The sequence below is a fragment of the Agelaius tricolor genome, unplaced genomic scaffold (assembly GCF_023055355.1).
Source record: "Agelaius tricolor isolate 1412-34295 unplaced genomic scaffold, bAgeTri1.0.p SCAF_10, whole genome shotgun sequence".
Taxonomy (NCBI): Eukaryota; Metazoa; Chordata; class Aves; order Passeriformes; family Icteridae; genus Agelaius; species Agelaius tricolor.
In genome coordinates, this window is record NW_027269270.1 from 10,834,460 (window position 1) to 10,852,444 (window position 17,985).

The 17,985-nt window shown below is 38.5% G+C and overlaps 1 protein-coding gene across 3 annotated transcripts in view; it reads right to left on the minus strand.

Moving 5' to 3' along the window:
- Positions 1–17,985, minus strand: part of PARD3B (par-3 family cell polarity regulator beta) — a 392,403-nt gene that overhangs the window by 133,019 nt on the left and 241,399 nt on the right. For all 3 annotated transcript variants that reach the window (XM_071434745.1, XM_071434744.1, XM_071434743.1), the window contains 2 exons: positions 5,990–6,193; positions 4,804–5,032 (listed from right to left, as the gene is read on the minus strand). In XM_071434745.1, the coding sequence (XP_071290846.1) occupies positions 4,804–5,032; positions 5,990–6,193 (433 nt within the window). The remainder of the gene's footprint in view (positions 1–4,803; positions 5,033–5,989; positions 6,194–17,985) is intronic.

Here is a 17,985-nt window from a genome sequence, read left to right on the forward strand (position 1 = left end):
ACAACAAAGCCTACCTTTGTTAGAAGACAGTATTTTGATAGTTTTTCAAAGCATGGCAATTCAATAACTATAGACCACAAATTTAAAATCTGAAATTCATCACCTAGCAAACCAAGGAATATTTTAAAGATTAATTTTATTAACCTCTTGGTTAGATCAGCTTTGCATCCTTGGTCCTAAGTGACAATCCATTTTGCATTAGTGTTCAGCATCAGGGATTTCTAACACCCTGCACCAATGGGTTAATTAACCCTTCCAAACAGCCTACAGAGCCCTCCTCACAGAGCTTTTGACAGTTCTAAGCAATGACACTACACAATACCTCTTTTTTCAAAGCCACAAATATGCTGTTTCACTACAGTGTTTCTCCTGAAAATACTGAACATCTTCAAAAAGAAGTACAGGGAAGCTCATTTGATGTGCAGCAGTCTTCTAAGACTCACGGTGCCTGGAAAGAATCAGTCAGCTCAATGTGAGAAAAGGGATGAGCCAAGAATTAAATGTGGCATTGTGCAATCTTGCTGCTCTTCTCTTGCACAGAACTCAGTATTATTTCTGTTCTGAAAAGATTCAGTGTAGATGCTAGACACTAGCCTGTGCCCGAGACTGAAGTACACCTTTAGTCACAGCTCCACTATTGAAAGTATTTAATGTACTTGTTTTCTTGATACACAGTATCAATTTACTGTTCAGTCTGTTGTCTAGTGATGGGTTATTAGTGAACAATGACAGCATGATGTGCCAGAAAACATCAAAAAGAAAAATATGTAAAATACCCCTTGGCCAATGTTACACAAAACCAGTTGAGACTCAACTTCTGTTCTTTGGACAGCACATAAACACCTTCAGCACTAAGGCAGGCAATATATGCATCAGAATCAGCCAAGGAAACAAAGCACTGTGCAGTCAGCACTGCAGTGAAATAGTACTTTGGATTATAGAGATTTTAACCACTGTCATCTGCATTTCAAACCTCCAGTACATTACCCTACGTTGCCCGAATGCTACAGCCATTAATATGCTGCAGCCAAGAGTTTCAGTTAATACTGAGTGAAAAAACAGGTCTTTAAAAAAAAAAAAACAATGATTACAAAAATAAAAGCATGATTTCTTGATGGTCTCCCTGAATCACAGTCACCTAAATAAAGCTTCAATCAAGCAAAAGCTTAGCAGGAAAGCAATCATTCTTCTTTTTGTATGTGTAAAAAAAGACCAGGAACTACAAGTAAATAGCAGCTGAGCAACAGATGAGGCACTAAGTGAAATCTGTTAGCAACTGCTAACAGCTTTGCTATTTTCTGTTGTTAAATTTAAAAAAAAAAGGCAAAAAACCAATGCAGTCGCAATTCCAATATATTCAAAAATCTCAGATGCAAAAAACTAAAGCTCAACAATTCTTGTACTACAGCTGAATACTTGGATTTGGTTTTAATATCTTGAAATGCTTTGTTATTGATTATAAAGCAGAAGCCAGCCAATTCACATAGCCACTATATCAAGGTAAAGCTTCTTACAGCTGTATGTGTGACCCAGCAAGCATAGCACAAAAATCCCACTGAAGACAAGTAGGACATTTCCAGCAGCTGTTTCAGCCTCACATTCTACTTTTTCTTTTATCCTTTACACCTGACCCCATGTCATTCACCAGAAAATGCATGCGTCTTAATTAGCACTGAGCTTTCTGGCAAGATCCCTCATTTTCATTGTCCTTCTGGTCCTGGCGCTTTCACCACAGATGCTCAGTTCCTACTTATCTCAAGCCAATTTTGACATGGGTTCAGCAAGTCTGTTTTTCTGTTTGGATGCATCCCATAGCACAGCAGAACCATGCAGGCACAGCTGAAATAGCTCTGAACAAAGCTGCCCAGGAACTGCAAACAGCATGAACATACCAAAGTGGGGGTTCCAGCTCCCAGCAGGATTTGTCACATGGCTGCAATCACCAGACCAGTTGAAAAAATTCATGACATTGCCTGGTCCCAGGAATAGATTTCCTCTTCTCACCTCTGCCACTTGCTCTAATAACTTTTTTCATTTCTCTTGGCTTTATCTCTCCTGTCAGTCTAACAAGGCTTCTGTTCCTCCTTTTGGTGGTCTCATACATGGGGGATCACAGCACAACCACCACCATAACTATAAAATGCACACTACAGATTTCCTTCTCCACCAAGCTTTCTGCTCCACTACAGTGTTTACATTTCCAATGTCCCCCGTGTGGCAGGTCCCCTTCCCAATTTAAATTCACCATGTCCAAAACTGGGCTCATCTCAGTTTCTAAATACTTCTCCCTACTTCTTTCTCTTAAGATACCAAGAATTAGTAGCCACCTTGCCTGCTGCAGAAACTCACAACTTTTGTCATCTTAAACTTCTCTCTTCCACAGATGTTCTACCAAAAAAACATGCCAGTTTCATTCCCACAATGTCATAAAAAAATCTGGATGTTTCTTTCCATGCGTGTTGCTAAAATACTTATCATTCAAACCTGCTCCCCATCCCTCCTAACATTTACCCTTCACATCAGTACAAGACTCCAGTGTGAAAAAATATCTCTTGAATCTAATATTTAGTTGGTATTTGATCTGCTCTGAATTCCACTATTAGTTCCCTATTATTTCTTTTAAAAACATTCAGATTAATTGGTTTTGTTTTTCAAGTCATATGTGCCAGTTTCTGTCTGAAAAAATACCAGCCTGGATTTGCTCATCTTGCCCAGGACATATGGCCCCCAATTATTTCATAAATGCACACTGATTGCTCTTGTTCATGCTCTACTTTACAGGTCTGCAGCCTTCTTTCACTTCTATCATGGCTAGTATTCCCTAATACTCTCACCTTTTCAGGAAGGAATTTCTTTTCAAGTTTTATAAATTCTGGAAAGATACACCAACAAGGACACAGAACCTCTAAAAACCTCTCACTTCTTACCTACTTCTCCTTCTCTCTTTATTACAACATGATGCTTCTATCTTTGCTGTCTTGTAGAGATTTTCAGTGGTGTGGGATAGAAATTCCCACTCTGTGCTGCCATACAGATAAATATTATTAACACTGTCAGCTGGGAAGACTATCTAAATCAAAGACAAGGTTATGGAAAGAGCAGATGTATAAACCTTGTGTACTACCAAAATGTGGAATATATTCTGAAAGAGGGAATCACAACAAATGGTAACCTGTTGTTCCCAGCTTTGCATATTGACCATTATCAGAATTTCTGTCAACTACAATAGCTTGTTTTGGATTCTAATGTCATCCCATGTTCTTTCTGGCTCAGATATAATATCCCTGTAAGACTTTACAATTCAAACTCGGAATCTGCTATGTATCTTTGATACATTAAGCAGTACTTATCCTTTTGTCAGACCTCTGTGTCATTCCCCTCCTCTTTCCTACTCATGCCAAAGAGCTGAAAAGAAGAATGAAAAGAGATATAAAGCTTAAGACACACAAGAGAGTTTTTGAAGTCACCCTCCTAATTTTTCAGTTTTTGACTACCCTTCCATGTTAAGTCAAATTTCTTTAAACAATATGAACACAAATGCATGTGCAATGCACAAGTGTGTGTACACACCTCCTCTGCTCCTGAAGAGCCCATTTGAAAGCAGACTGGTATAGCCAGGTATATCTTATGAACACTAACAACTGTTGAAATCATGCACATCTGGCACACAGGCATGCCTGAATATTTTTGACAGTGTCTCCACAGTGTTCAAAAGTTGACAGGACAATTGCTGATACATGGAAGAAAGTCAGCTAAAACCTTCCATATTAATATAACACAAGTAATTTTACTCTAGAGAACATAGTGACACAAAGTTGAAAGGCAAGCCCATACATTATATGTCCTAATGAACACCATGATCAGTGAATGATCTTGCAGCTGCATTTCTTAGATTTCTATTTAAATGCATCCTTGCCTAAGCAATGATTGTGGTTTTTGTATATATGAGTACTGTCTACAATACAGCATGACAAGAAACACCAACAGCATCCTAAAGCCAATGTTAAGTGTTCAGTGCCATGAGTAACCACATGGTCCTTTGGTTTAATCTCCTCCATGTGACCAAAATTTTTCATCCCATACTCCGTATTAAATGCAAAGAGCTACTTCAACACTTAAAGACTCTACAGAATCAACAGGTACTGGAGGGAAGGGTGTCAGCATCAGCACCTGAAGCACCAAAGGCTCCAGCAAGAGCAAGGAAACAGCCTGAAGAACTCTGCCGACTCAGAGTTTACAGAGCCACAGAACAAATAGCCACAGCAGAAATCCAAACACTTGCATGCTGGGCAGGGAGGACAGTGAACTTTTGTTCACTGCAGGCAATGCCTGAAGCCACGAAGCAAAGATTTTATCATAGGTAGTGGCTTTCAGTGACTGCAAATGTTAGTAGACCTTTTGCAATAGCACAAGAATTCTGCTCTCCCTGCAGCTTGTGAAGGGAGCAGATAAGAAAGGGAAGAGAAGGCAAAGGTCTGGGCGTGGGAGCAGGATTTGTTTTACTCAGAAATATTCCCCACAAATCCTTCCCCACCAATACATGCTTGCTTTAAGCCTAAAACCTTGAATCTTTTCTGACATATGGGAATGCATTTCAAAGGCACAAAAAGACATTTTGTCTGCCAAATGTCTTCTGCCGCAGTTACAAGTTTGGTGTAAAAGTATAAACTGCTTTCTTTTTCAATAACATAAACATTATTTGAGTCCAAGTGAAATAATTTTTCCTCTACTTTATGAGAGCATCAGTTGTTTCCTATCTTATAACAAGAATGGGTGGCTGTTTTGCTTTGTAAAATGCCATACCTCAACATGACACCAAAGCCTTTCTTCTTTTTCTTTTCTGGATCTTCATTTTCTTCCTTCTTTTTCTTCTCTTTGATTTTAGACTTGCCCTTTTTCTTCTCTTTCTCCCTACTTTTTTTGTCCTTTTTTGCTTTGATTTCTGCATCTTCTATTTCAGGGTTCCCTGGAGGGGCAGATTCCACATTTTGAGCTTCTTGACCACAGTGAGAGCTCTTATCAGAGCCACCATCTGCACAGAATGAAAAAGAAGCAGTGAGGATGGCTACGGGCCACTGAAATGCAAACATGTGAAATACAGCAAGAGTGTCTACCAAGAGCTCAAATGACTCACACACTTACTCATTTAATTGAATAATTTAAAAATCAGACTAAGCAGATCTAGTGGATTCAAACAGATTTGTATTGTAAATTAAATGCAGAGCTATTTTAATGAATTGTTTTCTAATCATTGTTCCTGATATGAAAATCCTGATACAGTAAAGCACTTGTTCTCTTTGAAATCTAGCTTGTTTAACCACGTGCTGGGTTTCAAACATAGAGCTTACTTGAACAAAGATTCTGGTGACTGGCAAAATCAACCTATGGAACAAAATGACTTCATTCACTCCCTGGAATCTTTCTATTTTAGTGGCTGAACAAGAAATGGATAAAATGTACTGTCTGGCTGGAAAAGAGCCGTGTTCCTTCTGTGGGGGGGCTCAGGATCCAAGCACTGTTTTACGCCCCATACTAAAGGAGATGTATTTCCAGACTGGGGTCTATAAAACCCATAGTGACAGAATGAGCAGCAGGGTGCTATCAATACACTGCCTTATCTACAACATGAAACAAATTTCCTGGCTGGAAAAGGGGGAATTGTAAAACAAGAGAGATAATTTTTAATGTAATCTGAAGAAAGCAGCTGCTTCTTGAAGTTGAAAAACATAATTATTTAAGGATTGAGTTCTAAATCCTCCAACCCACCCCTGCCCCAAAGGAGATCAGTGAAAGACTTTACACTAAACCCAGTCAAGGTTGGATGGGGTACTGCAAAGACAGCTCTATTCAGTGCAAGATGTGAACAGCTTTAAAAATGTGATCAGTTTCAATGGGACTAAATCACTGGCTCCTGGTGCTCCATCGAGCTGGCCGTCAGCAGTGCTAAGTGAAGGTGGCTCCCTCAGTCAGTGCCATCAGCACAACATACCCTCTTCATCCTCAGGTCCATCGTAAGACTTGTCAATGGCAGCTCGGAAGCTCTCGTTGCATCCCCGGCCCCGCACCACGTGAGGCCTGGGTCTGTGAAAAGGGAGTTCATTCTTCCTTACTTCAGCCACAGCAGTCTGAAGACTCTCAAGAGAACTGGACTTCTTTAATCCCAGAGTAGGACCAAAATCTTTGCCAGAGGAGTCTGGAAAAGAAATGGTTAAGTTTTTATACCAAAAACCAGACAGAGAAATTAAACTAGTCAGATACGTTTAATTGTGTACTTTATTACTTGGGGCCTTTGAAATAGTATGCAATCAATGTAATTTGTTCTAAAAATAACATCAAGTTAAACCTAGTTCAGCAGATATCCCCATTCAGACTTGGAGGGAATGGCGCATAATTTACAGACCTGACAAAGCAATGGGCCATAGCTGGCTCACTCTGTGCCACTGTAAAGCCCACACCGGGGATGAGAATGGGGCTGCTGCCTCCACCTTTGCCAGTGATGTCCAACTGGACAGTGCTAACAGTCTCTGTTAGCGTTATCATTAGCACTAAGGAGAGCATTATCTTTAGACTCACAAAAACAAACACTGCTACACAACAAGTGTTTTGCTTTTTAGAAGGAGATAGGTTGTATGAATGGTTGATATTTTCAAACATATTTCTTCTGAGAGAAGATACATTATTTGTTCTCTCTAAGTTTTACCCAAACTTTTTCTTCAAGCTGAAACTAGTGCTATGATACCAACATGCACAGCAGCTTTTTCAAGAAACAAGCAAAGCATAGGTTAACATAAATGATGTTGCTGTTGCTGCCTCATTCCCTGATTACAGGCTTAAGAAAGCACTTCACAGAAAAACAGAGGAAATACTGAGTGTCCCAAACCTTCTCTCTCTTTAGATGCTTTGACTATATGATCTTAGAAAGGCTTTATTTTGTAGCAGCATTTGTGTTAATTAGTATTAATAAAATGATAGTGGAATAGGTAAAGAACAAAATTCAATGAATAGATGCACTCCAATCAATGAAGAAATTCAGAGCTTAATTTAAAAGCCTTTGTAACATCTACTTAGTTTTTATATGGCAGAACACTAAATGTGTCTTAGAAACACTGAGTAAGAGACTGTGCCTTGCAATATGCCTTCTGTCTTTGAGAACTCAAGTGCTTTTGCTTTCAACTTTTAAGTAGTACTAACAAAAGGAACAGGAGAACATAAGAGAAGCCCTTCACCTCCATGTCCATACTGTAATGCCTGAAGGGATTCAAGGGTCACAGAAAAGACAGATATGTTAGTATGATTTACTGTGATTTTAGCAATTCTAGAGTGCAAGTAATTCTGAACAGCATGTTCAGTGAATTCTTAAAAGTAAAAAAGCTGAGAATTGGCACCAAATAGAGACTTGTCAGTAGTGCCTACATAAAGCAATTTACACTTCCTTTACTTGCAGACTGATATGTAGCTGAAAACAAGTAGGGGATTGGGGGTGTTTGTGGAGAGAAACAGGTTTAAGGGAACCCTGGATGCTCCATCACCCAGTGCAACCTTCTTCTGTTCCCTAATTGCCATTCTGGAGACTACCATTATGGACAAATTAGCAAGTGCTAAAGCAAAGTTAGAGGAATGACCTGCATAGAACATAAAGGTGCTAAAAATCACTAAAATCTTGTGCATCAGTAGGAGGCACTGTGCTGCCTATCACAGGCTGAGAAGGAGAAAAACCAAGGGAAAAATAACGGTGAGGAAAAAGGCCAAGTGAAAGGCATTGATGATCAGAGGAAGCTCTCTCAAGTTTCAGTCACCAGCCAGCCTTGGTGGGCTGTTTGGCAGGACACAGGGCACAGCAACACACTGGCAGAGCTGCTGCTCCCAGGCAACCCAGCAGGCAGCCAGGCTGGGCTGTGCAAACCGAGGGGCTGGGGCTGTGGTCTGGGGGCCCTGCAGGCAGTGGGTCCCCAGCACTCTGCTCCGAGCCTCCTGGGAGGAACAGCCACTGGGAATGGCTCCAAGGTGACTGCAGAAGGGCTGGGCATGTCCCTACCTCCAGCAGGGCCATGAGGGCCCATGGATTCGGGAGGTCCAGCAGCCAAAGTTGACTCCAGACTGCTGCTACAGCTGCCTGGCTGGCCAGAAAAGTACAGAAGTGCTCACAAACACATCCCAGTGCAAGCTGTACTACACTCAATTACTGCTCTAAGCTCCATTACCTGGAAAAAAAGTCTCAAGTTAAATGCTGGTTATAGCCTGTTTTATACAAAGCTGAGTCAGTTCCTCAGACTGGAAGACTGCAATGTATGAAGGCCCTTCCTAAGAAAATCCAACCAACACCTGAAATTTGGAGGGAGGCACTCATATGACACATGTAAGAAACAGCAAGCTGAGTGCTCAGCCTCCCCACACACACTGGGACTCAGCCCGAGCACACTGAGCTGTCCTCATTTGTTCAAAAACTGACTGAGAACCCTCACTCATGGATTGGTATTGAGCATTCAGTTGACCCATTCTAAGACTGTAACAATATGGTATGAAATTTCACTAACAACAGTGAGAACTTTTTATTTTTTTACAATTCAGCTTTTATTCCTTTTCCCCCCCTTTCATTATAGAGCTGCAGTAATCACTTATTAGAGCACAGCTAAAGATACAGGAGCTAAAAAGCTTCCCTAAGCAGAGAGACCTGGCCCCTGCTTTCTGAGCCAGCATCTATTACTGGATGCTTTCCAGAAAAATGCAAAAAACTCCATAATGGGCAAGGACTGCATCCCAAATTGGAAAATTGCCTTCCCCTGCCCACACCAGTACCTTTTTCATTTCTGCAGACCTTTAGAACTGCTGTAAGCCTGAAAATGTGTTTATTTATCTCAGGGGTAAAAACCCCCAAACCAACAAATAAACAACAAAAACCCTCTCTTATCTTTTACAAGTTATTAACGAGCATTTCTGGGGACACATGGTGTGTGTCTATATCTAGCCTTACCTGGATTTTTAATACAAAAACATAATGTGAGAATAAGAAACTCAGCTGCTCACTGTGTTAAAATGTTTCTTGTTATGGATTTTATATTCTTGAGCTCTTCTTTTACTGCTTCTTGTAGCACAATGATAAAAAGCCAACTGAAGCATCCACTTTATTGTTTTTATAAATGGTGAATTACTTTACATATATCTCCTGAATTTATAAGAGAAAACAACAGCTGACAACACTACCTGCCTAGACTGGCTGAAATCAAACTGCTGGCTCTTAGATGTTATCTGTAACTGATCATCCTTAACTGAAAGATGGTGTTACACGTAGTTTAATTTTATGCTCAATGCCAACATGGCTAACACAGATTTTTAAATTCTTAATGTACCAGTTAAAGAAAACGTGCTTTCTGCTCTTTTACTACTACTATCATTAGTCAGGTCTTTCCAATATTATCTTTTTCCCACATCTGCACATTCCTTTCTTTTTTTTATAGCCTAGCTGAAGGAAATATGCCAAAAGCAAGACGTCAGTCATGAAAATCAAAGGGAAACAAATGACACAGCATTGTGGGCAATGCAAGCCACCCCAAAGGCACATACAGAGGGAATCAAAATGAAGAGAAGCCATGAATCACTCTCACTCTATACGAAATACAACTCCCAAGACACCCTAAAGAGTAAACATTTTATATATTTATCATTAACTTTATTTTCTAGATAATGTTTCTTCTTGAAAACCAAAACTACAGAAATATGCCTAAAGGAGAATACTTAGAGGAACATATTTATGTGAGCTAGACTAACTTACTATTTACATTTTGAAAGGCACAGTGAGGTAAAGAAAAACTATAAAGGAAAAGGGAAAGCATTACTGAGACTGAGAAAATACAACAAACAAAAAGTTGCAAAAAATTATAAATAATTTGATTCTGTTTTTGCCAGTTCCCTAAACACACAGAGTGCTGGTTCCTATTGCATTGCACATAGTGGAGGTTCATGTGGTCCTAGGGAAGAGAAAATAGTTATGAAAACAGTGAGTGTTCTACCCTATGGATACTGGGATGCTAGGGAGAACATTGGACTACTTTCAGCAGGCAAACAATGGTTTGAGCATGAAGCACTGATGGTGGCTTCTTCAGTGGTAGCACTCAGAGGGAGATAATCCAACAGCTTTGAAGGAAGCAGGTACAGCTCAGTGCCTGCTCTGCTTTGGACACACACCTCAGTAGCATTCATGATATTCAGCTTGGGCTCACTGAACTCAGGCCTACCCCAACCTAACAGACCAACTCCTCACTCTACAAGATTGCAACATCATATGGTGACTTAAATTACTTCATGTTCCATTCTTTCTTAACCATTTGTTTAATGTAGTTTCATTTATTTCTGGTAGGATTCACAGTATGTGTAACTACAAAGGATTTTTTCCTCTCACTTATATTTTTATATTCAGATACTCCTTCAATCATCCACCAATTCAATGCAAAGAATGATTCAGGAAGGAGGAATCTGAAAGTCATTACATCTTTTACCTTGTGATTTTCAAATGAAGAGCTTTAATATAACATTTCTGTAGAAAAGTCTTGGATCACATGGTAGCTTTTTCTTCAACACTAATTTATACAGGTGACATAGAAAAGATTAAGGGTTTGATGAAAAGCAAGAGAAGAATCACTATCTTGCACTTATATATTAAAGACAAGATATACAGTTTTGCTCATTTAATACCTCAATCTAAGCATTCCAGATAATAAGCAGAAATACTGAACACAGAACAACCCTGCAACTGACAGAAAAACAAAATCTAATAAAGAGAAATCAAAGCATAGGAGAATTTAACATGTTCTCTGATTGTAAGAGACAGCTACAGTCTTCAGATTTACAGATATTTCAATCTATTTTACTACATATAATGATTGCAATTTAGCCTGCATTTGCAAAAACTGCAATTTCAGCTATGAATAATGACAGATCACAATTGGGGCCCAGAAGGTATGTTGAGCCTTAGCCAGATGAAAAAGAAATGCTTGCAATAAGGCAGCCATTAGGCAAAAAGTGAAAATGCACTATTGTCATCTTAGAAACGCGAGCTAGTGTCGCTGTTTTCTACAGTCTTATCACTAACAAACAACAACGCTGCAATGAAACGTGCTACTGTTTCAAAAAGAATATGTATGGCATTAAACATCTGAAAAATGCTAACAAGTTTCCCAGTGCAACAATATTAAAGCTAAGAATTAGAAGCAAAGGCAGAGGTTCAAGCAAAAGCCTCAGTGAAGGGGCACATGCACTTCCCAGGTTAGTGCTAAATGTCAGACAAAATGCAGCCAAGCCTGTCTTGGCATAGAAACCCTGTGATCTTATCTGCTGAAATAATTTTCTTCATCTGGTTAGAGAAGTCTACCCTCTTACATAACCTTTCAGTTCACAGTATAGCTCTGCATCCAGTGCAATTTTCCTAGACATCTGACTCCCTCTTTCTCCAGCAGATTCCTGCCCTCCCTCTAGTTGGCGCAAGCTGAAGCACTTGCCCTCCAAACAGGTCCCAGTACAAACCAAGCTACTTCTCTTGTACAAAGCAGGAGCTTTCTCCTCAAGGATATTTATGTATAAACTGACTTGAGATATAGGTGTTACAACCTGCTAGAGGAAAACTGCAATAGGAGAAGCAATGCAGACAGGAAAAAGTCCAGTTTTTAGAAAACAGGATTCCCCAGTGATTTCAGGCACCTTGTAAATTGATCAGTCTGGAACTGAGTAGTAGCAAAAAAATTCAAAGTGCCCTGTGATTGCTTTATTTCTACTTCCACACCTGCCCTCTGAAAAGGTCAAACATTTAAATCCAGCTTTAAAAGATTGGGAAATGTGACACTTTCTGAGACTAATTGATATAAATTATGCTTCTCAAACTAAACCAACATTTTTGTTCCCAGGCCAAAGTTTAACATGAAGTAAAGAGTCCTTGCACTAATATTTAAACAAAGTCACTTCTGACAGTATGAGGCTAACATCTAGAGTGTTACCTTTTGATCTGTGGGACAGATGGGGAAACTTCTTTAGTACTGGAACAGAAGAAAGCAAGCCAAAACTTATATTAAAATTATAGTTATGATCTATTTTCTTAAGTCTTAAGCCTACTTTGAAATAAACTGCTGAATTATTACTCAATCTTAGTCATCAAGTCTGAAATAATATTTTTAAAAATTACTAATTTTAATGAGAAGTAACAAATTAGAAGAATGCAAGAAGTTCATATTAAGCTTTGTGTTTACATCACTAATCTAAAGCTTTTTGAGTCTTTACAAGTGAATGCAGAAAGAAATTTGAAACAATCATATTATTTATAATTCAAAGAGTGGTATGTCATTTTTACGCATCAATTTTTGGCCTGGGCACATTTTTATAAATACTTACATAAACCCCACGTTAAAGATTGCTTTAAGTGTTGTTTGGCGGTTAATTTAGGTGAATGAAACGAGGAAGCCGATTATTGTTTAAAAAAAAAACCAAGGAAGCAAAGAAAATACATTTCAATATCAGCAATTTAACTTGCAATTAAAAAAAAAAATCTTCCTTATCTGTGAACCTTAAGACTAAGAAAAGATAGATTTTTAACAAAAGAACCAAGAAATGAATACCTTTTGCTAATCATGGCATTGCTTCTGTACCTGCCCACACTTTGATCAGTGAATCCTACATGCCTGAGATATTTATGAGCTCTTTTTATTGCTAACCCCACCACCACCGAGCTGCCCAACAGCCGCTCTAATTTAAGATGCTCTAAATATTGTTGCCATGGGTGACACATGAACATGGAGTAAGGCAAAAGCTCTGCTAATAAAAAGGCTTTCACAGCATTTCAGTCCTTGCTCATAAGTAAAGTTAAAATTTATGGCTTTTAAAATACTGGATCTGAGAGAGGTCAGGTTAAATGGCTGCTAGTAATAAAAGGAATCAATATGCCACAGCATCTGAAGCAGCCAGCAAACTAAATAAACACTTCATCCAAATCCACTTGGCCCTGAATTAAAAGAACATAAAATACTGTATTTATTTTGTTTGCCCTCCACCAGCCTGTAGTTTGCATCACTACATCCGCTAGAATTCTACACAGAGCAAGCAACAAGCATATGTTGGCCAAATAGCAATTAAACTGTGTGTCAAGGCTAGGAGCAATTAACTGGGCATTAACCTTATCAGGGAAGCACTTCTGGATTAGCCAGCTACAAACAGGCAAACATCTCAGTCTGGGAAGATTCTGCAACATGTATTTACAAAGCTTCAGAGGACTCAGACTCTCTGTCTCAGGCCCTACAGAGTAAATGAGCCATTTCCAGTAATAACCCTTAATTCATAAGCCCTGAACAAAACCAGAATCACCTTTCCCAGTGATTAGTGTGTCCTATTAGCATAGGAATGCAAACCAATTTGTTCCTTACAGCACTTTATAACAAAGCAGACCAAATGAAGTAGTGAATTGCACCTTTCACTCCTCATCTACATTTGGTTTGGTTTATAGATTGAATTCCAGGAGAATTTATGAAAATCTATTTTCTTCTGTTGATCTACTTGTATTTCAAAGTAAAGTGCACAGGTTACTTCTCAGTGTAAGAAATTAATGCATGTTTTGCTTGAAGTTACCAGCAGATAAACTATAAAGAAGGTAGACATACACCTGTAATCAATCTATCTCTATTAAAATACAAACACAAAGGCCATTCACAAAGTCATGCATATTTTTGAAATGGCTTTGTTTATGAGTTCAATAATATTTGTCTTCAAACAGTTTTGAAAAGTTCATTTTAAAAATCCAATTCTTAAATGGGAATATGCAGAATTTTGTCAAACCTAATATTAACTAAGAGAAAGAGTTATCAGACATCTGACATGGTTGAGACTCAAAATCCCTGCAGAATCTGAAAGGATTATGGAGGTTTTCAGGAAAAGTCCTCAGCAAAGGTTCCTTTCTATTACCTACTGAGATTTTTAAGATCATTTGAATGCTTATAAAGTTGATAGCAGTATTTTATTACAGATTCCTAAAAGCAGAATCTATACCTGTACTGATACTGGGACTTCAACTAAGCTTCATTTTATATGCTTCAACTTTTTTCTCTTTTTTCCCCCTCAAACTATCCTCTGTACTGAAACTTCTTCACTTGCGCTCATTACGGAGATGAAGATTATTTTTAGAAAAACAAAAAGCCTCTTGCCACATCAGAAAAACTAGAGTGGGAAAAATTCTTCCATCTGGGTAATAATTTTTCCCCCTCTATTCACCAATAACTCAAAATGGACTGAAAGGAAACCTTTCAAGCTTTATGTGCAAGTACGCTGTGAACCAGATCCTTCACTGCAACTTTTAGGAAGGAAAGCTCACTTTTCATATCTACATTCTGTGTTCTTCTAACATTAACCAGATCTGGGCAAACTTCTATTTTCAAGGCTTTCTTCCATGAGTCCTTAGGAAAAACAAGTCCAATTCGTGGACCTAATGGGAAGGGAGTTTTCCTCTAAAGAGCTCCAGCAAAGGATTTTGTTAAACTGTTCTGTAGTGTGCAGACATAGACTCACACCCAGTAACATCTGGCTGTCTTCTGAGTTTTTAACAGACATGAGTCACAACTGGATTACACTATTATGTTCCCAGCCTTGCTTAAGAAAACCCCAAAACCCAACAAAATACTGCTTTAGCCATACTGGTTAACTTTAAGGCCTAGGCTGTACAATTTACTGCATTACACTTTATATATGTTTCAGCATCTGTAAGAGGTTTGCAGCTCCCGTACTAGGCATGTCACGATGTGTCATTTTAATGGAAAGGTTGAATTTAAAAAAAGAATACTGACAAGGATAAAAGATATTCTAAATAAAGACCATTTCATAAATCTGTGTTTTTTGAAAACTCGTTACAATCTTAGACGTTTAACAAATGTACACTTAGCCTTTAATATCACCCAGGGAAAAGGGAACCCCCCCAGACCTCTAAGTTTAGTTTTTCCTGCAGCAATTTTCAGTATTCTCAAGATAAAACACTATTAATTACCAAGTTATGTATTTAGGATCTTTTCAATATTCAGTTCTGCATTGGTACAATGTGTTTAAATAGCAAATTAGAAAAAAGCCAATAGAATTCCTGCATGGAGCAACTTTGAATATGATTTGAACAGCAAATCAATACAAACTTTTCTTACCCATTTGTCTCACCTGTGTACAAATAACATTCCTCTGTTCCCTTTCAGTAGCCCAACAAAAGGAGAGTACATGTGAAGTGTAATGCACACACATAACATGGCACTAGACTGCAGAAATGTTGTGTCAAAACAGAAGAAAGGGTCATTCCAATTTTTCTTGGTAATGTCCCTTATCAACCAATGCAGACATTTCTGGAGAAATTACTCAACTTCCTATCCTAAATTATGATCAAAAATTCCAAATGTCTTCAGGATGGTAAGCAGCAGCCACAGAGATACTGCAACCAGGACAGCCTGGCTAAACACAGTCAAATGACATTTTAATACAGACAAACCCATAGCATACATTAGAAAAAGAAAAGTTTCCTTTAAGCTGGGACTCAGTATTACCAGAAAACACATCATTCTGCTCAGTGATCCCATATAATCTTGAAGAACAAACCAGAGTCTAGCTACAAGTAGATCAAGATAATCCAGTCCTTGGATAATCAGATGCTTAAACAACTCTGTCAGAAAACTGCTACAGTGCCATTGATCAGGCGCAAAACTCAGTGCCCAAATTCATCTCCTTCAGTTACTTGCTGGTTGGATTCTTGAACGAAATTTCAAAATCTGGTACTACAAAGGCTACTTTTCTACAGAAACAGGCAGTTTTTCAAATAGACAGCAATCCAGTCAAAATGCATCAGTACAGTGAAATATCCTAAATTAACACTGGACTCTAATCTTCATGTGGAACAGTTGACAGCAACTGCAATTTTCAAGAGCCTTAATCCAAGATTGAGGCCTACCTATGCTTAAGGGATTCCAGAAGTACGACAGGTTGGTTAATTTTCAGTCTGGTTCAAGCCTGGTGACCAAAACCTCAGCTGGAGTAAATGAGCACTTTTTTTACTTTTGTCTGCTATCTTGTACCAGCCTGTATCTGTCTTTTGATCACTGTACTCTGCAAGAGCCACATGTTGGCATTACATCCCTGCCCACAGAGAGGCCTGCAACAATAACTCATTTTACCCAAGTTACAGCATGAGTGTCAGATGTTAGTAAGTTCAGCCCGTAGTGGATTCAAAGTAGTGAACTGTAGATTAAAAAAAGCTTTTTGTTATTTTAACAATCCAGAAAGCCATCCTTGGCTACACCCTGGTCTTGCTAAAAGAGTAAGAAGAAACAAATGGGTTCATTTGCCTTTCAAGAGGAACCTGTTCACTCTTTGAAAGTGCTGTTTTCACTTAGTTCAAGGAATCAAATGTCTGGAAAGAAGTTAATAGCTTTAGAAGTATAAAGAGCACAGAGATGCATCATCATAGATTACCAGCAATTTTGAAACATTACTTCATCCTTTAAACACATCATCATGTGTGCATTCTGAGGCAAAAGCATCTCTGCCAACTAGAGTTCATAAGAATAGTTTGTCGCAGTATTTCCCCTGGGTTATTTTTTATCTTGTATGTCCATCTGGTGAGTACAGTCCAGTAAAAAAAAAAAAAATTAAAATAATTTGGAAGACACTTACCCACATTACAGCAGATTTTACTGTGTTCTTTTTCTAGCTCTACAGCATTTAAAGATTAAAAAATATTAACACATTAAAAAAAACCCCATGCTTTCCAACCAATGTGCTTTGATTTTTTTCTTTTTCTTACATTAAGTAATGGTTTCTTCCTTTGCTGATGTTGTACTGGGTTTTTGGTCAAGATTGATGGAATCCATCGAAATATGCTAGATAATGCTAACTTCTGAAATAGTAATCTGCAAATCCTTAATCACAGCTTTGGTTTTCTTTGGGCCTGACAGTTTACTTTGGCAGGGCCTGCCCTCTAGGCAGAGCACCTTCATGGAGTGAAAGCAGTGACATTAATGTGCCAGGCAGGAGTTACTGTTGATCATCCCCCAACCAGGACATAAATGTGTGTTCAAGAAAATGCTGTCAGATATACAGCACAAATAAATAGAAAGAACTGATAGTTTTATAAACCTTTTCCTGTTAGCCTAATTTGAGATTTAGACAGTAAAAGGCTTTCAAATTCTAATATGATATTGCAGATGACATACTGCCATTTAATACCCTGAATCATTTGCAACAATATCTTCCTTTCTATAGTAATCTCATTTTGAATTTTATATTTTCTTTTTTTAATACTTGAAGGATAGCACATTGATGTCTCTTTGCCCCCAAAACACAGATATTGTCTACAGTTTACTTACAAAGGAAGGCAAATATATTTGGCTATATAGAGTCATACAACATAAAGCTATAAAACTTCATTCTTCACAAACACATCACTTCTCCACTCATAAGAAGAGTGGAGAAGTGATGTGTTTGTAAAGAATGAAGTTTTATTTTCTATTCTGCTGCTTGTGTTATTAGTCCAGTAGCTTTTTAAAACTAAATAACTAAAACTAATAACTAAATATATCAGTTATATTCTTGAGATCATAAGCTTTGGCTCCAGCTACAATAAATGCCAGTTTCATAAACATCAAGAACAAACGGTTTGACCAATGTCACAGATATTAAGCAGCTCTGCCAGATTTCTCTAGCATTTCCATGAGAATGCTGTGGGAGACAGTGTAAAAGGCCTTGCTGAAGCCCAGGTACACAACATCCATAGCCTTTCCCATATCCACCAGGAGGGTCACCTTGTCATAAAAGGAGATCAGGTTGGTCCACACAACCTACCCCTCCTAAACCCACGCTGGCTGGGTCTGATACCATGGCCATCCTGTAAGTGTTGTGTGATTACACTCCATATCAACTGCTCCATTACTTACCAGGTACTGAGGTCAGACTAAGTGTCCTGTAGTGACCAGGATCCTCCTTCCGACCCTT